Source organism: Alexandromys fortis, unplaced genomic scaffold, assembly GCF_014885135.2.
Source record: "Alexandromys fortis isolate MF-2015 unplaced genomic scaffold, M_Fortis_MF-2015_v1.1 scaffold_34, whole genome shotgun sequence".
Lineage (NCBI taxonomy): Eukaryota > Metazoa > Chordata > Mammalia > Rodentia > Cricetidae > Alexandromys > Alexandromys fortis.
The window spans coordinates 8574662-8599253 of NW_026067933.1; the positions used below are offsets into that span (position 1 = coordinate 8574662).

The 24592-nt window shown below is 42.7% G+C and overlaps 1 protein-coding gene across 1 annotated transcript in view; it reads right to left on the minus strand.

Annotated features, from left to right (window-relative positions):
- Positions 1 to 219: 219 nt before the first annotated feature.
- The window catches only part of Cav1 (caveolin 1), a 30574-nt gene continuing 6201 nt past the window's right edge, over positions 220 to 24592 (minus strand). The window contains exon 3 of the mRNA XM_050145934.1: positions 220 to 2434. Within this exon, the coding sequence (XP_050001891.1) occupies positions 2093 to 2434 (342 nt within the window). The 3' untranslated portion in view covers positions 220 to 2092. The remainder of the gene's footprint in view (positions 2435 to 24592) is intronic.

Consider the following 24592-nt stretch of genomic DNA (forward strand, 5'->3'; position numbering starts at 1 on the left):
ATTGTGTAAATTGCTAAAATACCTTTTTTAGTTATGAATTTTAACTAAGTTATTTGAAGTAGTCCACGAGTAGCAATGACTTTTACCAGAAATATTTCACTTAAATTAATTTTTAATATTTGAGATGTTTGCCACCCCCAAGCACAATACAAGCATGCAAATACACATTATACGCACGCTTACTACATACAAACATACACAGAGACACAGACATACCTGTTTGACTGTTAAACGTTTTTTATTGTGCAGATTTGAAATCTTTATAGGACACGCAGCATAAAAAAGTGTAAAATATATCAGTAAGCGTATAAAAGGTCAGTAACCTTTTGAACCAGCCATGGACTTACATGAGACTGAGCATCTAGGAAGAACAGACATGTCTTGGGGCACACAGTTTACGGACTGAATCTCAGAGTCATTTCCCAAGTGATTCTCTTTATATAAAGATAAAGAATATCTTTACATTTAAACAAGTATGCAGTATAGTACATTTTCAGTTATGCACACAGCTTAGCAGTCAAAGTGTGTCCATGCCAGTGTCTGTTTTAAATGCAAACAATCAAAGTAGGCAGCAGGTTCGTAGTTAAAGTGTGGCAAAACTGAGGAAGGAAACAACAGTTAGGCAGAACTCCAATAAATGTATAAAAATGAAAATAAAGGCCTACCTGGAATTAAAAAAAAAAGTATCCCCAGGGGCTGAGCTGTAAGGTGGGTGGGGAATAAAAAGCTTTGGGGTGTGTCAGGTAGGCAGCTTTCTGGAGGACTCAGGTATACAGGTGAAATTCCTCAGTTTGGGTTCAGAAGAACTAGAACTTATTCCAGCAAGAACATTACCTCAAGCTTTTATCGCCGCCCCTCCCCCATCCTCTCTCTGAGCAAAGTGATGTTTGGATCAGTCCAAAGGCTCCTGGCAGGGGGAGGGGTCAAGTGTCACAGCATTACAGACTATTGAAAGGGCTAGTGTAGGAGAGGGGGTCATGATTGCTACAGCCTCAGCAGTCTCCTTCTGGTGGCCTCCTTCCTGCCAGCCCTCCCTGGAGGCCACTGATCAGCTGAGAATGGAGCACAGTATCGAGCCACTACACCACCCCAGCTATGGATCGGCTTAGACACAGGAAAGTGTGATTGCTCTTGAAGCTAAGTGAGGCTGACTAGACGTGCTGACCTCAGTCAGTGACTGAGAGTCAGGGAAAGTTGGCTTCCGTTCCTGCCAGCCCAAGAGAGAGCTCATCCCTGTTTGTCTGTTCTAAATCTGCATTGATGTTGACCAGGCTTGTCATAGAGAAAGATGCTACATGACCAAGTACAGAGATCAGTTTCAACAGGTTCTGTATCTCAGAGTCAGACACAAGGATAGAGAAGTAGCGAGATTTTCTGCTTTGTTTTTAGGAAAGCTGCTGGCATAGCGAAAGTGGATGAGTTAGATCCTATTAGAAAAGAAAACATGAAAAATTAGAAGGCACCCAGATCCTTATTATAGGTATAACAAATATCCAGGCACACAAAAATAACAGGTTAAAATGTCAAGATGAATAAGACATTAATGATATCATGAGCATGAAGATTTTGGTCTCCAATTTGACAGTGATTACTAGATCCTGCTAGGTTGTGATTGTTAAGAGTGATGGCAACTAACTCCTCAGATGGCTGGGAAGTATCTGTTTAAAGCCTGCACCCATGTCCCTAAGCATGAGGTCTTAGGCTGGAATTCTTCCCTTTCTAGGACGTCATCATTTTAGAATAGACAGCTAAGGTTGTTGGTCCTTTTTCCATCCCTACCCCCAGTTCTTCCTGTTTTTCTCAGGTTATCTTTCAATGATATATGCTTGTATTTTAACCAATAGAGCAATGATCCATGAACAGAAGAGAGGGTAGGAATGGTTTTTAACATTTCAGACTGTCAAAACTAGATGCAGTAGCTCAAAAGAGACAAAAGTACATATGAAAAACGGAGCAAATGGCTTCTTTGTTCTGGACCAGGACAAACCACTCCTAAATGGCTGCTGGGATAGCCACTTGAAACTTGAAATTGGCACCAAAGAAATAATAAGGGAAAAAAGAATCGGGAATACTTCCATCACTGAAATGTCACTCATATTTCTTTCTGCATGTTGATACGGATATTGCTGAATATCTTGCCAATAGCCTCAAAGAGTGGATCGCAGAAGGTGTGGATGTAGATGGAATAAACGCGGCTGATGCACTGAATCTCAATCAGGAAGCTCTTGATGCACGGCACAACTGCCCAGATGTGCAGGAAAGAGAGAATGGCGAAGTAAATGCCCCAGATGAGTGCCATCGGGATGCCGAAGATGGTGGACAACAAGCGGTAAAACCAATATTTTGTCACAGTGAAGGTGGTGAAGCTGGCCTTCCAGATGCCGTCGAAACTGTGCGTCCCTTCTGGCTCTGCAATCACATCTTCGAAGTCGATCTGAAAGAAAGAAATTGCAGACCGTGAGTGTAAACAGACGAAAAGGGAGACGCTGCTTGAGATTTATGCAAATGTCTAAGATTTGTTTGCCAGCTGTGTGCCAGACAATTATCAGCCACCAACAACATCTGTTTCTTTGGAACTCACTGGGAACATGACTATGTGGGTTCTTCTCAGATCTGAATGTTCTGAATGTTCTAGAATGGAACCCAAAGGCGTTTTAGCATATTCCCCAAGTCTTTCTTTACTGTGTCAATGGTTGAGAACCTACTGCTTTTGGAACAAATGAGTACGTTTTAACGTCTTACTTTAAAGTAAAACTCCGAAACATGGTTAAAGACACACAAAACACAGTAAAATGTAAGGAATGTGACATCATTTTATTGCATTTAAAACAATCATACAGCATTGAGGACTAGCTATCTTAAAATCCATTCATGACTTTCCAAACAGGGTTAGCAGAATCATGTCAGGAAATTCGGTCACGGGTGAGCTGAAGCATTGAGATGGGAGGTGAGGCTTTAGCAGAGCTTTGGAAACGAGTGTGATGGGGAAAGGAAATGAAGGACTGGAAATGGAGCGAGTCAAGCCTTAGGAGCAAGGAGGATTGAGGACTGGGCGTGTCACAGGCAGAGGAGACTGGAGTGACAACGTCAGGAAGAGGATGAGGCCGAAACGTTGTTTTCCATACAGTTGACAGTCAATGAAGATGTTAGAGGTGGGAAGTGTGGCCACAACCCATAGAGTTTCTTGAGATGAACTTGACAATGTATGTAAGAATGTATGTGTGTATATGTGTGTGAGTGTGTGCATGAGTGGAGAGAGAGAGAGAGAGAGAGAGAGAGAGAGAGAGAGAGAGAGAGAGAGAGAACACAAATGTGTATTCTGGACAAAAGGGGGAAAGAGACCAGCAGGGAAACTGAGATGGCACAGTCAAGATAGGAGAGGGTCCTAAAAAGAAAATGAAAGGAAAAAAGAAGGAAGGGGGAAAGAAGGAGGAAAATGGTGGACGGGAAAGAAACAAGAGAAAAGAGAAAACAATTTCTGGATATTATGGGAAGACCTTTGAACGCCTGCTCTGACAGTTGGAAAGAACACAGGTGGCATTAGAACAAGGAGCAAATTGTGAAGAAAAACATTTTAAGCTAGCAGGAGAGAAGCTTACTTTAGAATTCGAGAAGATGAGAATATAGTTTTGGTAACAATCAAGATAAATACCCCTGGGCCAGGAATCATGACTACTTCAGAACTGCTCTTGGAAAGCAATCAACCAAGTGTGCAGTCACATAGCACTTCAGTCACCAAATGCTTCTGGAGCTTGGTCATCTGGGGTTTCAAAGCTACCTGGAGCAGTAGGTTCCTGTCACTTTGCAACAGGAGAGACACCTGATGACTTTCTAAAGACAGAGGGGAATGCTGGGACAAATGCATCCCTTTCCAATAGCACCCACTTCCAGGTACCCGCTCACCTACGTAGCTAATTCTTAGACTTTATATAAACTAAATGAAGCACGGGATTAAAACCAAATTGTCATCAGGAAGGCTAGTGAGTTCCAGGACTACGGCTTTCTAGTTGCTGCCATGTGAAGAACTCTGGTGTGGTTTGAAAGTCATGCAAACCAATGACTGTTTCTGCAGCCACCAGAACGTCAAGGCTAGAACTTGGGTTCCTCCTGGCTGCTGCTCAGTGCCAAAGAGCCACCTTTGATTTAGCACACCGAAATGTCTTTGGAAAAAGGACATGACGCTTACCAGTTTTAAAGTTTATTTTCCAGAACATTCTGTCTCTTGCTCTGCTGCCCAGTGTCCTAATAGAATAATATGCAGAAAAATAGTTTGGCTATAATTTTGTAAATAGCCACTGCATTTTTTTTCTCGGCACATTTAGAACTAGACTCGGAGGTAGCGTTCACTTGTGTCTTTTCACAGTTTGTAAGAAGCCAGGAAAATAGCTCAGTTACAAGAAAGAACCAGAACATAAGTTTAGCCCCCAGAACCCTCTTAAAAAACAGCAAACAAAAAGAACAGACAAGGCTTAGTAGGCCAGCCTAGTCTAATTGTGAAGTTCCAGACCAGTGAGAGACTTTGTCTTTTATAGAAAATGATGGGGGGCTTTGGAGAGGAAACACCTGATATGTCCTCTACACACACGCACACGCACACACACACACACACACACACGCACATGCACATACACACACCCCCCACATGGGAAATATTAGGAAAATTAGATTAAGACTTCAATGATGATATATACTTATTCATAATTATAATATAATGCTTATTTATAATTGGCTATTTTCCAGGTTATGATAATAAATTCTGTCAAAGCAATAGAAACAGGAAATGATGATTTTCCTTTGATTCAGCTAAAATATATTCCTTTTTCTGTTCTTTTTAAAGATGCCATTATTTTGTAAGTGAAACTGAAGGTGTCAAAATTGCAACATTTTCAGGAACATTTAAGTCTGGGATGAAAGTCCAAGCAATGGCGGTTTACAAATCCCCTGGGCGTGCACACAGGGAAGAGACCTATTGCTTTTACTACAGGGAATGTCTGTTACCCTGTTCCCCCAGAAATACAAATGAATCATCGGGTGAATCGGAGGTTGGTTTGGGGCTCACATACATTCTGAAAGAAACTGAGGTTTTGGTAAAAATACTGAGCAACTTTACAAAAAAATATACTTTTTGAAAATGAAGAGTATTTCACCGTAATGAAAAGGAACGTTGATAGCTTGAGAGGCTTGCCGTACTGAATCTTTCCCTAGCATGACCTCAGGACCAGTGGGACATGTGCGCATGTCTGGGTGTATACATATATGTGAATATATGTATTTGGCCTATATTAGCAAAGTATATTCTGTTAGGGAACATGTCTAGAAATGTATGTTTATATGTAAAACTTCCTGATAACAGCTTCCTTAACTGCACATCTAAGTACTTTCTCAGCAAGCATATTGGAAACTCTTTTTCTCATGTTAGCTACTTTTGAAACTTTTTCAGTGCCTTCTGAAAACAGGAAGTGATCACAATATTTAAATACCTCAGAGAATTTCGTGCAGGTTTTCTGGACAAATCACATGAATATAGTAACGCTGCTAATTTGTCTTAAGAATTTATGGTGACTTAAAAGGATGAAACAGTGTAGCCAAATTCAGTGTAGCTGGGGGCAGAAGCGAGACAGGCTGATGAAGCCAAAAGCCGGAGGGATGCTTCCTCCTCTCTGCCCCCAATCTACAGCAACAGCCAGCTGCTCTGACAAGTGTATCCTGTCAGTACAAAGCCCTGTGATGTGGTGAGTACTCCCTAAGCTACAGCACTGGCAAGCTCCTCTACCTGCTGATTAGGGTTTTACGAGAAGCAAGTAGGATTGCCACAGCCCCTGAAAGATGTGAATTCAGCGCCTACCCCTGGCTCAACAGGACTAAACCGTGTTTGTGATCACCTTCCTGCAAACCTCTGAGATGCCTGTTCTTACTTCTTTTTGGAGATGAGGTCACTGAAGGGAGTTAATAAATTGCTCCAGGTCACCCAGATGCTAGCGAGCACAGCCGGAATGTGTCGCATTTCAGGTCTACACTCCTTCTGCACTGCTGGGAATCAAACTCTTACACCAGTCTTGGTGCTTGGTTTTTTATGAGGGTAGACGGGCACCCAGAAAGCGCTCACATTGTGCTTGCTGAAGGAAAAATTCTTGTTAACACTACCGCTTTAAAGTCGGGACATCTGCTAACAGGGATATTTTGAGTCATGTGAACTGATCATATTTATATTGCTCTGACCAGTATGCTCTTGCAATCCTGGGAACTCAGCCAGGGACTGTCAAGTTAATTGGTAGAAATGGAAACTGAGGCACAGAGTGATTAAAACGAGGCAGACAGTACCCTGGTTTCAAGTGAGTCTGTAGAAAAGCTGACATTAGAATGGGAATTTTACCATTCCTAGGTGTACAAACAGCCAGAGGCCTCCCACACCTCCTCCTTTTCACATACCTGTTTCATGTCTAGTCACCCACACATCTCCCCCTGCCATCTAAGACTCTGGCTTGGCAGTATCTCTGTATAGGTTTTAGAGAGATGTTCTTTTAGTACTGTGCTCAGGAAATCTCATACTTCAGCCAGAATGAAGAAAACTGGAAATGGACACTTTCACGTTTTTAGAAAGTGTGTGTGTGTGTGTGTGTGTGTGTGTGTGTGTGTGTGTGTGTGTGTGCACGACTGCTCAGCTTGGTGTACATGTCTGCATCGGGGGGGGGGGTGTTGGAGTCTAAATTCTGATGCCCCTGATTGCACAGCCAGCACTTTTAACTGCTAAGCCGTGAGGAATGGACAACTATCTTTAGTGTATGTTCCGACTTGCATTCAAAGTGCACGGAGGTGAACATAGTTCTGCTAAGTGAACGGCCATCTAGTCAGCAGCAGGGCAAACTTTCCCACCAACTAAGGCAGAGTTATTGAGTGGATTCATAGAAACTAAAAGAATTCCATAGGAATTTAAATTTTAAAATTCATAGATGTTTAAAGCAAAGGATCCTTGGAGAACTGGAGTCCCATTTAAAACACAAAAATCAATGGCCACCACTGTCTTGGCTTGAGCAAGGCTATCTACTCATCAAAAGATAGACACAGGATTGGAACTCAGTCTCAGGATCACGCCTGGCTTCTGCCTGACATCACCACTTGTTCCCAGTCAGTCTGGTGGTTGTGCTCTGTGACCAACAAGAACGACTTCTGGCCTTGTACTTGCATTTAAACATGGTCTTGATCTGCAGAGGCCCCACGGGTCCGTTTGTTAGACAAGTGATGGCACCTTTTTCTGCCAGTCCCCTGGGCACTCACCATTTGCATAAAGCATCAGACTGAGTAACCGTCCATCAAAATGGCCACTCTTGAGTCCTGTTTCCAAAGGGGCTTATCCTACTTGTCCCTGTCCATGGTTGGTTTGGAGTTGTGCCCTGCCATTGACTTGATGACTGTTAGTGAACCATGCTCTGTTCATTGCTGCTGGCCTCACCTAGAGCAATACTTCATCTGTTCACTCTGATTTGGAATGGCGTAGATGCCTCAAGTGAAGCTCAATTGTGCCACCAAGGAATTGGTTTTCTGTTTTGTAACCTAAGGAACACATTGCCATTTTGGTAAAAGTTGTTATGCAGACCTACACATCAAAGATTGGGATGTGCTTCAGCAAGATTTCTGTGTCTCAATGGATGCTTTCCCGGGAGTCAACAGTTTATATTACTAGATTTTTATAAATGATGCTAGAATACCTTTGCACAGCTTTGGCTGTTTCTGAAACATAACAAAATCTAGCAACAGATGTCAGGAAAAGCAATCTGTCTTGTTATGTTTTGATAATGTTTGACTAATGCAATAAATCTCAGCAGATCCCATCCTGTTAGATGTGTCTTAAGGTAATATTTTAAAGGCAGTTTACATGTACACACAGCATTAAAGAAACAGGGTCAAGTTTTTTTTTCTGTCTCAAAATATGGATCATTTTTTTTTCTGAAAAAAGTAGTCAAGGAAAATTGAAGTACCTTTGTGAGTTCATGCACAACAATGTTTTCACATTTGGTAGTGGGAAATATATGTTTTAGTACTGATAGTGGAAACTCTGATTTTGTTAGAATATAAAAAATATCTATTAGAACATTATTAACATGATTAAATATATTTGTAGGACATATTACAAAGCAGCTACCAAGATGTTTGCTGAAGACCCATCTGTTGTCTGTCCAACACAGTCACACTGCTGCCCCAATGGAGTCCCAACCACTTATGTAACTGGAAGGGTCTCCTGGTCTCAGAGTTATGTCATAATTAGTTTATATCTGGGATGATCAGCTAGTCTTCTTAGTGAGTGGTTTGTGGCTTATTGAGAATATACACGTGACTCGATTCTGACCAATAAGATGTAAGTTAGTCGGCTGGGTGGAAATTTCAAGACAGCTTTTATTTACTTTTTATTCATTTGTGTGTGTGTGTGTGTGTGTGTGTGTGTTAGTATGAGCACATGTACACAGATGCAGGACAGGACATCAGATTCCTTGAACCTGACATTGCAGGCAGTTTTGAGCTACCCAACGTGGGTGTCAGGAATCTAACTCTGGTCCTTTGTGAGAGCAGTGAGCACTCTCAACTGCTGAGCCATATTTCCAGCCCCCAGAAAAAACTTTATATTTTTTAATAAAAAAAAGACAGGACCTCATAGGGAGATCCTTTTCATCCTGCATAGATAGTATGTGCTGCTTACATAAGTTGATGCCATCATATGACCATGAAGTGACAGGAATGAATAAAGGAGAAAAGGATGGAAACAATGCTCTTTTAGCCATTGATCAGCTGTGGAATCAACGCCAGCAGTGCTGACCTCATGACTGTTTCTATGCTCTGTGTACATACCATTATTTTAAGCCATAGACCTAGGTTTCATTCCTATAACGCATATCTCTGTTGGTAGGCATACTGCATACACTTTTAGAAACATGTTCCGTGTCTGGCTTCAACCTTCCCACATTGCTAGACATTCCCACCAAATGCAGCCAAAACTAATTCAGGAAGTGTTTACTTTACATTAATATCAGAATGACAAATTAACTAGGAACGGAGCAGTGCAATGTGTTTTCCATTTATAAAAATGAAATTTAAATATAATAGTATTGAAAATGGCTCTCAAGGATCCCTTCCCAGCTAGTCATGTTCTTTCAATGCCCTCTGCTTGAGTTGGTGGCCAGAAGTCATGATTGTCCTTCAAAAGGGAAGGGTGTCATTTTGAAGATGAATTTACAAAACCCCGTAACATCTGGCTGTGTGCCTTTTTTGCTCTCTGGTTTGCTTTGCTGGAAGCTAGCCACCAAGATTGGATTCTCTTAGAAGAGGAAGGCATGGGCAAGAAGTAAAGGCAGCCCTTGGCTACCAACTATTGAGACATTGAAGTCCTCAGTCCAATAGCTTGGAAGGAACAGATTAGCCATCAGTCGTGTGGAGAAGTCTGGATATGATACCTCTACCATCTTGTCTGTGGGAGGATCTGATACTGACCTTGCATTGCACCTTGCGAGAGACCCTGTGCCACCATTTAGATAAGGCTCACTTTCATTCCCACTGCACAGAAAGGGTAAAGTGATGGTGTCTTTTGCTCTACATTACTAAATTGAGGATAACTGGCTATGAACATGTAGACAATGAATCCAATTTGCTAACAAGTCACTCTTACATTATCATTTCATGTCTTTTGCATTAGACAATTTAACTTCCATATCTACATAAAAACATGTACAGTGGATATATGCCTAATTTCTTAGAATTTGGTCCTGAGATAAAAATCCATAAGTATGTGATAACGAAATCCAACATCTTAAACTTTCTATAATCCACATTATCTTAGAAAAATAATTAGACCATTTACAGTGTTTGTATAAGACTGTCCACCATATGTCTCAAATGGCTTGAGCTTATAACCAAATGTTATTGTTGGTCTTAATTTTTACCTTAACAGGACTTAATATCAACCCAGCATTTACAATCCAACCCACATCAGGGCATGTCTGTGAGGACATATCCAGAGAGGATCAACTGCCTCAATTTGGGTGGTACCTTCCAAAGGTGATTGATACCTGAAGAGGTCTGAAGGAAAAAGCAATATTGTCAGCTTGCATTTGCTCCTTCCTGAGTGCATCCAGTTCTAATTTCTTTGGCCTTTCACTATGAACTGGACACAAACAGCTCTCCAGGAATCTTTCTGGCTGTTAGCACCTGTTTGGGTCTACTGAGACACCCAGTTTTCTGCAGTAAGAAGCTACTGGAATCTCAACTTGTCCGGTATCGGATGGTTGTTGTCTGACTACCCAACCACTACAGTATAAGCTGGTCTAATAAATCCTTTTATATGACACATGCTTTCCATTGGTTCTATTCTTCAAGAGAACCCTGCCAGAACACCAGATGTGCTCCACAGACTAAGAGCCATTTTGATGTAGAAGACACACGCAGACAACCAAATCTAGACTTCTAAATCGAGTACTCCACAAAGTAATAATCATTGTTCTTGGTTTTCAGAAGTTCTAAGTGTGAGAAACATGACAAGAGGGTCTTTCTAGGAAAAAAAAAAGTGTTAAAATTCTAACACTCTCATCAGACTCTCTGGGGTGGGATCTGGGCTTGGCACTTTTCTGGTTTCAGACAGGATCTCCTTATATAGCTCAGGCTGGTCTTGAACTGAAGATCCATGCCTCAGCCTTCTCAGTGCTAAGACAACAATCCTGTCTCTGGGCCTCCATTTTATTTTTAATTTTCTTCAAAATCATTTGCGTTTGCATCTGTCTGTTTGTGGGTCATGGGTGTAAGCATCTGCAGTCTAGAAAAGGGTGTGGCATGCCCTAGAGTCAAACAAGTGACCTTGAGACATCTGAGAATGATGTTGGGAACTAAACTTGTATCCTCAGAAGAAAACTTTTCCTTCTCCTAACCACTGAACCATTTCTCCTGCCCCCAGGGCTGTCACTTCAAACAAGACTTCTTTTCTATCCTCATTGCTAAACCGTACTAGAGCCTGCCATGGCTCCTTGCAGTTAATGAAAGACCCGATGTGTCGGTACTGTATTTTCTGGGCCTTGCAGCCCTGGCTTGCTTCCTTCTCCGGGGTCCTTATATGCTGAATAACATCAGGATGCTAGTGGGTAAATGGATGGAAACACCCTAAGAAAACTTTTTTTCTAATTTCAATCTACAAATATTGGTTATTGGTTAAAAGAAATTACCATGATTATTATAAAAAACCATTTAGTAGAAATCCTGATGTATTTCCATCACTCTACTTCCAATAAAAACAAATCCTATGCTTTTTTTCAAAATTAGATACATATTTCTAAAAAATTCTAATGTGCACACCAAATCTAGTCACACACAGAGAGGGTGTGTTCCAACTCCCTTCTCTGTTCCCACACAAATTTCCAACATGTTGCGAGGCCTTTGAAGCTGACGGAATAATATTGTGTGAGCATGTGGGTATGGACGAGGATGAGAAAGAACACAATTAAATGTTACCAGAGCACAGCGACTTTGCCCTGATTCCCATGTGTTTTCTCAAAGGCAGACTTTGCTGGGCAAAGCTGACACCACTGGGCAAGAGGCTGCGGCGTTCTTGCAGTTGGTACTGAAGGCGGAGGGTCTGGATTATGTTATAAACACCTAAGATCACATGAACCCCATGGTGACCCACCCATAACTCCAGAGGAATGTAAATCTGGGGTAGGAACACTGTTGCCTGTTCTTGGTTTGAAGGCCTGCTGCTTTCAGTAGAAGATGTGAAGTAACGTTGTCTTTCATTAGTTCCAGGACTGTCTGCTGGGGAGCAAGGGAGAAGGACCCGCCCATAACCAGAGTGTCAGTGCAAATTGACAACCATGAGCAATGGAAGGGTTTGGAATGTGGATTACAGGGCAGGAAAAGGTCTGCAGTGAGAAGCCTGACTAGCTTGGCCTTGAACTCTCACCCTCACGTCCAGTCCTCAGCAATCTTGCTCTTCCCAGGCTAGAACCTCTGGGTCCCTTGTCCTATCTCCTGTCATTTCGTTCTGTTGTCTCCTTGCTTTACCTTAGCATTTTATTTCTCCCTTATTCTCTATGACAGTTTCTCAAACATTAAAAGACTTCAGAATTTGCAGTAGATACTGTAAAATCACAAGTTTCTGGGTCTTGAGTCAGAATCAGTAGTCTGTCTGTAGTACCTGGGCATCTTTCCCTTCTACCCTGACTTTAATGCAGGATGTCTGGGGAAAACAAAGCTGCCAGTAAAGAGGCTCTCAAAGCCTCATTATGGAGACCTGAATCAATGCAATCATATGTGAGTGTATTGTTTTTGGAATGGAATAGATGGTCCAGGCCAACAGCATAGAGGCTGGATTCGCCTCCTTCAGGGCAGCATCATATGACAGAAATGGCTCATCCGCTCCTTGCCTTGGTTTTTTTTTTACTTAGATCATGCAAATGTGGTAGTGTTAGCTCCACAGGGATGTTTTAAGGGTTAACATTGAAAATGTCCAGGTTATAGCCAGGTATAACAGGAGCACTGGTCCAGTTGTCTTGGCCAGGAGGGTATGATGTTCTCTGGGATCCACAATAGATTTCTACACTGTAGACTGACTATCCGTGGCCTGATAGCACAGGCGAACACTCCTAGATTATACTTTGCCATGCTTACATCTTGCCATGCATTGAATTACGTCCCCATTCCAAGCTCAATCAAAACCCCGGTTTCCAGTAAACATGGGGAGATGGCAAGTGTTGATGGAGGCCGGAAATTGTGCTGAGCAGCTGCCGTCTGACATCTGCTGAGAATGCTGAACAAACCCCCAGAAACAAGGAAAAGACATAGATCTAGCAGGAGTTTCACAGGCAGCATGGCCTTCCTGATGCCTTGGCTTCGGACCCCTTGCCTTCAGTCCAGGACACAATGGGTGTCTGTTGCTTTAAGTCAACCATCTTGTAACTGTTTGGTGGTGGGAACGCCTAGGAAATGCATGGAAGTCTTCATTTTCAATGTCAGGGTTTGGGGATTCCTGAGTGTCTCCATGCCTCTTCATTTAGGGCGTGCACCCTTGTTTAGGGTGATCCCAGGTGGGAACCAAAAGCTGCATGTAATTGAGGCCAGTTGGCCAGGAGTCTTCCTAGGGAGTCCAGGATGCTTTGTTGATACAGCTTCACACTTTCCTATCACGAAGTTTCTAGCTGCAGATGTCTCTCTACACAGCAGGCTGAGCACCTCCTGGTTCATTTTATTCTCCACAGACTTCTGGGGTCTGTTTGGTGCCACTTGTTGACGCTGAGTGTCACCAAACAGGTGACAGAGAACAGACAACCGTGTAAAAATAGACCAGGAAAGGGCCAGAGATAGGAAGCTGGCGACTGCGTGTTAGTGGCCAGAGCGGGACAACTATTCAGGCGCACGTCTATTCGCCACACCAGAGAAGGATGAATCAGTGTAGCCGTCCAGAGTGTCTCCAGTGGAAGAGGCCTGCGTCACTAAATGTATGGAAACCTCATTTTGTGCAAACACACAATTAGAGGCCTTACCCGGAGGTCTGGCTTGCTCACCGAATTCTGTGTTTATGGTTTGGTGTTTGTTATTCTTTAGGCTTCTGGGTACGCCATGGGGAAGATGTGAATGATGTCCAACGTATATATATAAAAAAAAAAAAAACTCTTTGTATTTCGTTCAAGATAGAACAAGCAGAAATGCCTTTACCATTTGCAGGCTCGTCTGTAGTCTCTAAATGTGTTTGTTTGAGTCACAGCTTTTGAAACAGTAACGAGCTCCTTTTGCAGTTGTCACAGTGCCCTTCCTGGTGGCAGTCGCTGCCGCCTACCGTCCAGCTCAGTCGAAGGAGCACTGCAAACAGCGTCCATTTCATCTCATAGCTGGAGTCTTTTCCCCTCCAGTGCCTTTAGTCTGTTTATTAAACAAATAGAAAACGAATCAAATAGATCCCTGCAAGCCTGGACGCTACTTCACAAAACGGGGAAAGGATTCACACGCGCGTCCTTGCCAGGAGAATCACAGCCCATTATACTCAACTGACGCTTGCAGTGACTACCAGACACAGCCCCTGACCTTCACAGTGGGATTTTCCACGTGCACATGATTGACAGGTTGATATTTAGGTTTATATAAACCCTCATTGTGGGGGTGCACTGCAGAATGATTATCTGTGTCTCGGAAGTCTACTCACTAGATGCCAGTGACATCCTCCAAACTGTGACAAGTAACGCTGTCTTCAGACGTGTCCCCTTGGATGGGAGAAAAGATTGCCCCCGGTTGAGAATCCTGCCCTAGGAAAGGATGGTATGCTGCAATAAAGCGCTACCTTAAGTTTAGGAGGATCTGTAGCCTGGAATCCCTCTGTTTATTGCAGGGATGTTTGCTTTGCACGGCCATGACCTGGTGGGGCCATTTATTTATCCAGCTAACGTTTGGGAAGCATTTGTTTTCTGAGGATAGAATAAATGAAATGAGGGAACAGGGCCAGGTCAAGGTCCCAAGGCTGGCTATAGGTCATCGAAAAGGGACAGTATAATTAAACATGAACCTTGACTTTGCATGCTCACTTAGGACCCATTGCCTGGGAGGGGTGACGTCCTTCAGGGTGTACACATTTGCTTTTAGGTAAGAGAGGGGGTCGTTATCCCTTCTGATTCCAGATCACTAGCTTCTAGAATTTCCAGGAATCAAGGAAGCTATCTCCTGTGCCCAGGCCCAGACCTAGGGACACGCCCAAGTCCATTCCTGCTGCGGAGCCTCTCACTGGCTGTGGGAAGTGGGATGTGCTTGGCTTGCTTCTCCCACCACTCTCCACCTGGTTGCTTCTCTATGTCTCATCCTGTATTAAAGATTTCCTTTCCTTCTAGCCATACACTGGTTTCTCACTTGAACCTTTTTTTTTCTACCCAGGCTATTACTTCATCACTCCTATTTAGTGGTATGCTTCTTTCTTTCTTTCTTTCTCTCTCCCTATCTCTGTCTCTGTCTCTCTCTCTTGTGTTATGTTTGGTTTCTGCTAGCAGACTCAAAGTTTCTGAAGTAAGTGGTTCATAAATCAATATTTGTTAAATATATGAAAGAATTAGTGAAAGTTGCTGTATTGGTTCCTCTTCCATTGCGGCGAAAAGACACCGCAACCAAGGCAGCTTATGAGAGAAAGCATTTAACTGGGGACTTGCTTATGGCTTCAAGGGTTACTCCATGACCATCACGGGTGTGGGAAGAGCACAGGGGCAGGCAGGTAGGCATGGAGATAGAGCATCAGCTGAGCTCACATCCTGGTCCAGAGGTAGAAGACTGGGAGAGATGGTGAGACTGAGTCTGAAACAGGCTTTTGAGAGCTTGAAGCCCACTCCCAGTGACTTGTCCACTAACAAGGACACACTACTTAATTTCTTCACCATTGGAAGCAAATATTTGAATATATGAGCCCATGGGACATTTCTCATCCAAAACACTACCCTGGGCATTTGAAAGTTGTAGCTCCTCCTCCTTCCAAGAGAAATCACTGTCTTGATTACATCCCCTTGACAAAACAGAGTTCTGAATATGTTATTATCTGGCTCATGGATTAGAAATTGAATTCACCGATATAGTTATTTCTTTTTCAACCCAGGTATAATTTTGGTGAAAGCATGCACAGGAGCTGACTAATGGCAAAGTAGATGGCTTAATTTAGTGTTGTGGATTATGCAAATTCGGGTTCCACCATACGGGTTGTGATGTAGCTTTGCTTGTCAGAGCCAGTGGGTCCCCTAGGAGTACTCAGGTGGCTGAGAACTCAAGTGACTTCATGTTTATCTTCAGAGCCACACAGCTGGGGTGCTAAGTGATGGAGGTTAAAATCACGTGGGCCCTTAAATGCTAAACTTTATGCCAGTTGGAGAGAAACAGACTTTATAGCTCCCCTACAGGAAAATATGACTCAAAGGAACTCTGCCTTTTTGCCTGCTAGTCATCGGATCCATTGCTCACAGATAGGCCTTAAAGGAACTCCAGAAACAGTGCCACACTAACTAGGTGAGTCTGACAACTGCTGGCTTCATAGGAATTTGCTATTTAGCGAGGTCTTTATTAGACCATAGCTCTAACCAAGGCTTCAATTATGGCCTTTCTGCAAAAAGGAAAAAAGAAATCTTGAAGGTTTGTAGCCAACTTTGGAACTGACTTCTGGTTCATCTTGGAAAAGCGACCAGTTTGGAGACAATAAAAGAGAAGACCGCAAAGTACGGAGTCCAGATCTGTGAAGTGAACGCCAGCTCCAGATCATCTCCAGAATGCACTAAGTGTGCATTGTGGAACATGTGGTTTCAGCAGGCTGCCAGCGACTTCAATCTTTCCAAGATGATTTAATTAATTGCCGTAGCTGCAGTATTAAGAGCAAAAAAGCCATTTGAAAAAATTTAGGAAATTCATAATAAAAATACTGTTGACGATTAGCTGGGCATGGTGGCACAAGCTTTTAAACCTAGTACTTTGGAGGTAGAGGCAGGTGGATAACTGTGTACTCAAGGCTGACCTTGTCTACAAAGATGGTCCCAGGACAGTCATAGTTACTTACATACTCTGTCTCAAGAACCAACCATCACACAAACTCCTACACATACACTTTGTTGATGAGAAGTCGTCCACCATTCTCTTTGTCAGTATATTTCTGGGTTTCTATTGTTGCACGAACGTTAGCCTACTTGAAGGATAAGTCCTTAGAAATGAAAGTGACTTAGGGGTTGTCTTGCTCTCCATTGTTATAGACACAGAAAATAGATAGGACTTTTCCAAGGCCCAAAGGAACATTGGAGATACGTGTCCAAGAGAGAACCAGAATTAAAATTTACTTTCAGACTCAGTTTTCCCTTCTTCTCCGAGGGGTGACTGGCATCAGTAAATGTCAGTCAGTGACTTGGGTTCTCTTCTCTGTGAGGCACTAGAGAACTTAGTGACATCTGCCTGGTGTAGATTCTCTGAAGTTGCCGATAACTATGGGCACTACAGGAATTTTACAGCATTTTTAGGAGAAAAAGCAACGTGAGTTGTTTGCTCCAGTGCAGGTAAGAAGAAGGACTGGAGGTGACATTTTGGTGCTCCAAACAATAGGCTGTCCTCTTGGGGAAAAATAGACAAAGATAATCAAGTAGACAGGAGGCAGCTGGATTTTGCAAGTACCCTGAGCTTCACTCTGCATGGAAAGTTATCTCATGTAGTTGCTACAGCAGAAAACACTATATTCTGGTAAACTGCTAAGACACCCCTGTTCACTATTAATAAGCAGCGAGCGAAGTAACACCTTACTGCCTTGATGGTTGTGAAAAATCTTACTGTGACATGTGTTTTTTATTGATAAATTCCAATAGTTTAAATCAAAATCAATTTTATTCTGATTATATATCAGCTGCATCTAGGAGCTACAAAGAAGGACTCCATGGAGCTTGGGCCCTGCCATAGACCAATTACATCATATTTTCTACATCTCAGTGTGCAGGGCTTTAAAACGCTCTGCAGATGGCTTGAGGCCGGATGAAGAGCCTCTCTGTGGAAGTCACACCCTCTCGTGGGGCTGTATCTCAAGGTTCTACCACAATGGGGTTTATACACGCAGCCAGCGCTGTGAGTATGTGCTGTGTAGGAGGGCGTGGAGGGCAGGCTCGCCGCACAGATAATGCTTCGTGCTGACCTTTTGGTCCCTACAATGCATGCATTTTCCAGTGTGCTGCCTCTGGATGTTTACCACTTGCATTCTCCATTGCTGATTAAAGTGAAGCCACATCCAATCTTTACCCAAGCAAACCAGGTCCGCGGCTGAAATAGAGGAAGGTGTTCATATACGTCTATGCTTGGCTGTGTGTAGGGGTTGTCACACACACAAAACTAACTGTAGAGTATCTGAAAAGTTGTAGAGACAAAGAAATAAACAGGCAGACATCAGGAAGCTGCTTCTTGCGACACATTGCTGGGATTATTCCTGGGATTAACCCCCGTTATGACTTGAAAATATTTTCTGCTTTCTTTTGAAGTGAATCATGGTAGCCTTCTCTTTCCTTCAATGAAGACTCTGTCTGAATAATATGTGTCCTGTAAATCTCCCAGGAGCCTGACAATAAGCAAAGAGCTCTTTCCAAATTATTACGTAAGCCAAAACGGTCCATCCCCTGGGGATTTCTCTTCAGTCCGGATCACCAGCATCTTGCTCTTCTCAAGGGTCTCTCCAGCCCCCACCCCCTTTCAAGACCAAGCAGTCTGTAGGAGGGCAAGGTAAAGAATCTTGAAGGTGACGTTCCCTCTCCACTTGTCGACTCCAGGCGCTGACAAAACATGTGTGCTAAGATTGTGCTTCTGGCCTGTATGTTTGAAACCTGGTTACACACCTAACATTCTCATTACACCCCAACGCTCTTTCTTGATGCCACTTCCTCTTCCTACATATTTTTAACTGAGTGATATTGCAGATATATAACACTCATTCTGTTGCTGAGCCTCCTATTGGAAGTCAAATTGGTGACTCTTAGACATATTCTAGTAAATCTATCTGCCATTACAGGAGACAAGAACAGGTCGCATGTCTGAGCTAAAAGCCGGCCCTTCATCTCACATGGCACAGACCCCAGAAAAGAAGTCGTGATATCTGACCCCCAGAATTCTACATTGTCTCTGCTCTGGTTTCGTTTTTTACCTTTTTCTTGAAGAAGAGATCTATGATCTATAAGAGACCTGGGGTGAAAGAAACCATCCCTGCTATTGGAATAGTGAATGACAATTTGGATCCTCTCAGCAAGAAAAGCCTCCAGCTCTGCATGCTCATCATCAGAGAGATCAAACAAAAGAGGAAGAAGTGAGGAAGCCAAGCAGCAGCCAGTGGCATCCTGAGAATGTGCTTGGGACACCCTGGAGCTTAGAGCTGATCTGTGGCAGCCCAGGAGGCCAACACTAGAAGGCCCAAGTAGGACGTATTATATTGTGTTCCTCTAATACCCGAATGTAAAAAAAAATCAAATTAACATTGAAAAAATACGTATTTTAATACACATACAAGTATTTCAAAAACAGACAAACTGTGTGTATATGTACATATAGAACATGTTTTCCTTCTCTTAGTACACTGATAGCTTGGCTATTTTATTTATTTATTTATTTATTTATTTATTTATTTATTTATTTATTTATTTATTTTTTGGTTTTTCGAGACAGGGTTTCTCTGTGGTTTTGGAGCCTGTCCTGGAACTAGCTCTTGTAGACCAGGCTGGTCTCGAACTCACAGAGATCCACTTGCCTCTGCCTCCCGAGTGCTGGGATTAAAGGGGTGCGCCACCACCGCCCGGCTAGCTTGGCTATTTCTATCACTCTTTCAGATTGTTGTTTTCGTACAAGGTTTTGAACTGTAATCAATAAAAGGCACGAAGGAAGCTAGGTGATAATGTGATCCAACTGTGTTTTCATTCAGACATGACTGAATCAGTCCAGGAAGTTCAGAGTGTCTATTCGATTCAGCGTCTATTTTCTGGTGACTGACTCAGTCGGTGCTTGATCCTGGGGTCCACCTGCAGGTTTAGGGCTGTGATAGAAGGGAGGGCCATTGCCTTGCCCTGCTGGACTCAGACATGAATTGAGGCACGAAAGGGAGAGAGATAGCTCACTCTCCTCCAAAGGAAAGAGAGGAGAGCACTGTCCTCTTAGCGAACAGTGAAACCGTGCCCGGAAAGCTTTCCAGCGCCACAACGGTGAGAACGGAACAACTAGAGAAGACCTTGCAGACTCTCACGAAGCACGGGCAGCTGAAGCTGCTGCTGCGGGGTGCCGGAGCTCTGCGTGTGGCCATGGGGTACTATTCTGGGACTCCACGGACTCTGGGTCTGCTGGGGAGCTGGTCTTTCTAAGTATTTCTTGAGCATGTTGTATGGGAACAACTTATTCTCAGATCTATTTAACTACAGAAATAGAAGGGGTTTATCAAAAAATAATTTGGGGGATTGGTCGTAACTGTTTTTTTGTTTGTTTGTTTTAATGAAACCCTTTCCAAAAAAGCAAAACAACAAATTAAACAGACAAAAAGCCTGGCTTTTCGAGGAACAAACTAGAAAGGAGGTTGTTGAATTAATAAAAACAATCAGCGGTGATTCTAACAAATCCAATGCCCTTTCCTTGATTCGTCCCGATATGCCTACCTCAGCCACGTTCTACTGCTCGCAACCTAGGGAAGGGACGGTAAGCTGCACGCATAGCGAGGCACAACTAACGGACACTTCAGTTATTCTCAGAGATTAATGCAGCTCGTAAAATGCGCTAGTTACGTCTGTTTTTTGTTTCTGGCATTTGTTTTTGAGAACAACTACGTAATGCGTAGAGAGGAAGTCTCAGAGAAACTCCCTGCAGAACTCAATAGACCTTTCTCCCACCAGCATCTAACTAAGGTTATTCTCAATAGCTTCCTGTTTCCACAATGTATGGCTCCGTGGCACGTATGTGTATACAGACCAAAGAGGCAAACGGAGAACCTTTAGAATAGTTGTTTTGTACTTGTTGGGACCTGCTTCCTTGTTCTCTCTGATTTACCCCGCCCTTCACATCCAGCGGGAGGAGCCCCACCCGAGGTGCTTTCACGAACCTGGGTGATCCACTCGCTCTAAAAGCTTTCCAGTCAACGCCTTTGGTTCTATGCCCATGCAATGAGATGCCCCAGGAGTTTGTGCTTCTCTCTGGTCTTTGCAACGTAGCGTCCTGTGCCTCCCTGGGAATGTGTGTGTCTGGGAAGGTGCATATGTTTCTACATCAGTTTTTCTTCTTTCCTACCAACCTACCAGGATGTGGAGTCAGGTCCTACAGTGAAGCTATTCCTGTTACTCCTAACATAGGCCACATCAAAAACATAAGTTTGTTCATCCTGAGGCTGCCATCTCCTTTTCAGCTGTTTCTTAACATCCGTGTTTCCCTGGAGTATGGCCTGTTACAGAGGGGTGTGGGATAACAGTGGTTAAGAGCCCAGGCTTTGGCATTCTCTGTTTGGGTTCTAATCCTGACTCTTCTACTTTTCTGTTTGTGCGGTTCTGAGCAATCCGTGTTTTCTTTTTCCAAAAATGAGCGTGCTGTTGATAGTAACAACAGTATGTAGTTCACAGGACCGCTGGAGGAATAAGTGCCATTGAGTCATGCTGTAGAAAGTGCTGGAGGGTGCCTCCTATTCTTCTCTCCCTCATATCCACACAGTTAACACCAGGAGGCTGTAGCCAGCCCTTGAAAGGGCATATGCCCCCAGCTGACTCTGTGGCCCCGAAGCCCCTTTGTGCCTATAAAGATACCAATACTCTGATTGGGTGAAGAAGGCCATGCTGAACTGGCTTGTGGTTTTTCACGTGGTTCTGGCTACTCTAAGCTGCTGCTGGCAACGGGCACCTTCACCTCCCTGGATGCTGTTGGTGGGAACCCTTTCTGTGCAAACATATACTTGACTTTGGAGACTGCCAAGAACTCTGTGCTCTGGGCTTGACTGTTGTCTGTCCTTTAGTTACACGATCTTACAATGGCCTGTGTGCATATCTTCCCCTAAATCCCATACCCTTGGAGATGGGGCTATGGTTCAGCTACTCAAGAGAATGCCTGACCCTTGATGAATGCATGAATGTATAAATCCATACGTGAGTGTGCCAGGTATGAAGACTTGGGAGCACATTGTACAAAGAAGTGAATGTGGGGGGAGCTGGAGCAGGGCTGTGCAGCATAGCCTAGTCAGGCACAAAGATTTTTATTAGACTTTTTAAATTTGTATTTGTTTGCATCCCATCACCCTGCTTTTTCACCATTCGGGCTCAGCATCTTTCAGTGTTCACAGCAAATGAGAAAGGCAATTGTGTTTGACATCTGCACCACATATGACTCAGAATCATTTCTAGACACAGATAGCTAGCATTGAGTCTGTCAAGGACTGGCTACAATATAATGCTGCTATTGGGCTCAGTAAAGATTTGCATACTTAACGCAACATCAAGATTTAAACTTTTGAATTACTGTTGAGATGCAGTCAACCAAAATATATTTAGGTGTCGTCAAAATTAAAAATGCCTGGTTTTTAATTACTGAAACAGGTAACAATGGTTAAAGGGAAGCCTGTACTTCCCTTTCTGCGAAGTAATGTCCAACGAGAGACATCTCCTCAAGGTCCAATAGAGAAAGCAAGATGTATTTTATATCTGAACCATCAGCACAGTTTCCGGGAGAAGCAGGAAATATGTGTTCTCTGCAGGTGTAACACTGTTCTACCGACTAAATCCCTTGGTAGTCGCCCAGTCTGTGGAGCATGCAGATTTCCTTTAAGACAAAATTAAAAAACATTTCCCCCTCCCTAAACAATGGTTCATGTGAAAATATGCTGCTTTATGTTTCCTGGACTAACTGAAAAATAGTTAAACATTTCAATCTTTTGATTGACTCACTGATGAACTATGTGATGGGGGGGTGTCAGTTTATTTAACCCTGTGATTCATGGAAAGAACCCAACGGGTTCGTATATGGGAGATGGAGGTTAGAATCAGCTCATCCAGATAGGGCAGCTTGCTGGCTGTGACAAAGGGAAAGAAAAGTGTGACACTGGAGAATGTGGAGGAGGGAGGCAACACACACTCGGACTGTGAAAACTTTGTACCATCTGTTAGAAAAGTGAGCAGAGAGATTTCTAGTGTATTCCAGGCATAGGAATCAGTAACAGGTAATGGCCAATGCATTTTTTATCACTTTCTTTCTTACAAATTGAGGCGCTTCTGAGTATGTCATGGTGGGCACCATCAATAATTGCTCAAGGTTTTTTAAAACCCAGCTTGCCCAACTAAATCAGTGTTGTCTGCCATGGGCAACATGAAACATAGGCTTGCCGCACTCAGGTTACCCCGGGTCTTTGGGAGTCTAGTTGGCTCTCAACTCAAATGGTCTCCAGAGATGGAAAGCCATTGAGCAAGGCTGACTTGGGAGTACTCCATGTTGTTTCCAAATTCTCTGGTGAGGTTTTAAATTCCAGATTCTCAAATAGTATTCTGTCAGAAAATGTTAAAAAAAACTAACCAACCAACAAAACCAAACCAAATAAAAATCAAAAAACAAAACCTCTACGAAGTGACTCATGTGTTTTCTGGGGATAGAAGAAACCAGAGTACATATCCTTAAGCCAACTTGGGCACAACTTCTTCTAAACCTGACTCCACAGTGTAATCATTTGAAGCTCTGAAAATATAGATATTCAGACATGCCTTCTATATGTTCTGGGTATACAGAGCTGGGTAGTCCCAAGGCATCCGAATTTTCAAGAATTCCTCTGTTGACTCTGGTGCCTTAACTAAATCTTAGACATCTTTAAAGTTTGTAAAGAGGCAATGCACTGTTTAAGGCTTCAGAGTTCACATTTTCAACAGGAAAGTATTCAATATTAACTGCAATATTTTATACAATTCAATCACAGTTTACAGAACTCCAGAAGAGAACATTGATTGTAAGTAATCTCACTACACCAGGACATCTCTGAATTCCTCTCTGTTGGGCAGCTTTGTGCAAGAGGAGAGCACCATTATTATGCTCTTTTCAAAGATATATATATATCTTTCACAAACAAAGCATCTTTGCAAAGATACTCCACCAACATCACAGAAGCTTTATCTATACATATATACACACATATAATACGAATAATCTTATGTACAATGAGTATCATATAATAAGCAATTCCATAGAATACACACACACACACACACACACACACACACACACACACACACACAAATTCCCAGAGCAGAATAAAGGGTGAATGCATCCCGGCATAAGCCATCTTCATAGGAATTCATCATCCCTACCACTTCCCCACTGCAAACATCGTGTCATAGAAGGATCCAGAGCCCCACAGTGCAGTGCACAGAGACTCATTTTCTAGCAATCAGCTCTCTCTGGCATTTAGTCATAGAGAACTGCTTTTTCAAAGTAGGGCAGACTAGGAAGAATGAAAATGTGCCCGCCATTGTATACTCTTGAGTGGACAGGATGCATAAGCAGGTGGCGTTTGAAGTTTCTGGACATTTTAGATCCTGTTCCCCACTGCAACTGTTCATAACTCAACCCTCTTCAAATGTAGCCAGCACTGCTTGCTGTTAGTGGAAAAGTATCTCATATCATGAAGCCTTCATAATTCAATGATATGTAGTGTACTTTGTCATAATAACTAATATACAATTTTATTCAGTTAAAGTCAACGTTTAGACAATTTCCCACTTTTTTATTTTAATTAAAGGATGGAGATAAAAATGCAACTTTTAAAAAAGTGTTTTGCATATATAGAGAGATACACATACCCACATCGTTGCTGGCTGAACTTAAAATCATTTCATAAGCTTAGAAATGAATAATATCACTCATCTTAACATCTTTCTTTGCTCAGTAATGTGTAGAAACTTGCAATCAAGGATGACTACAGTGTGGTTTTATAAACTGGACATCCTGAATTCCGTGTATGATTTCAGGTGTGGCAGAACACTAATTACCATTTTATGAAGCATCTTAAACAAACAAGCAAACAAACAAAACAAGTAACACAGCTATCAATTTCAACAGAAAAGAATGCCACCTTGGCCTTGGAAATGTGCGTTGGTTTTAT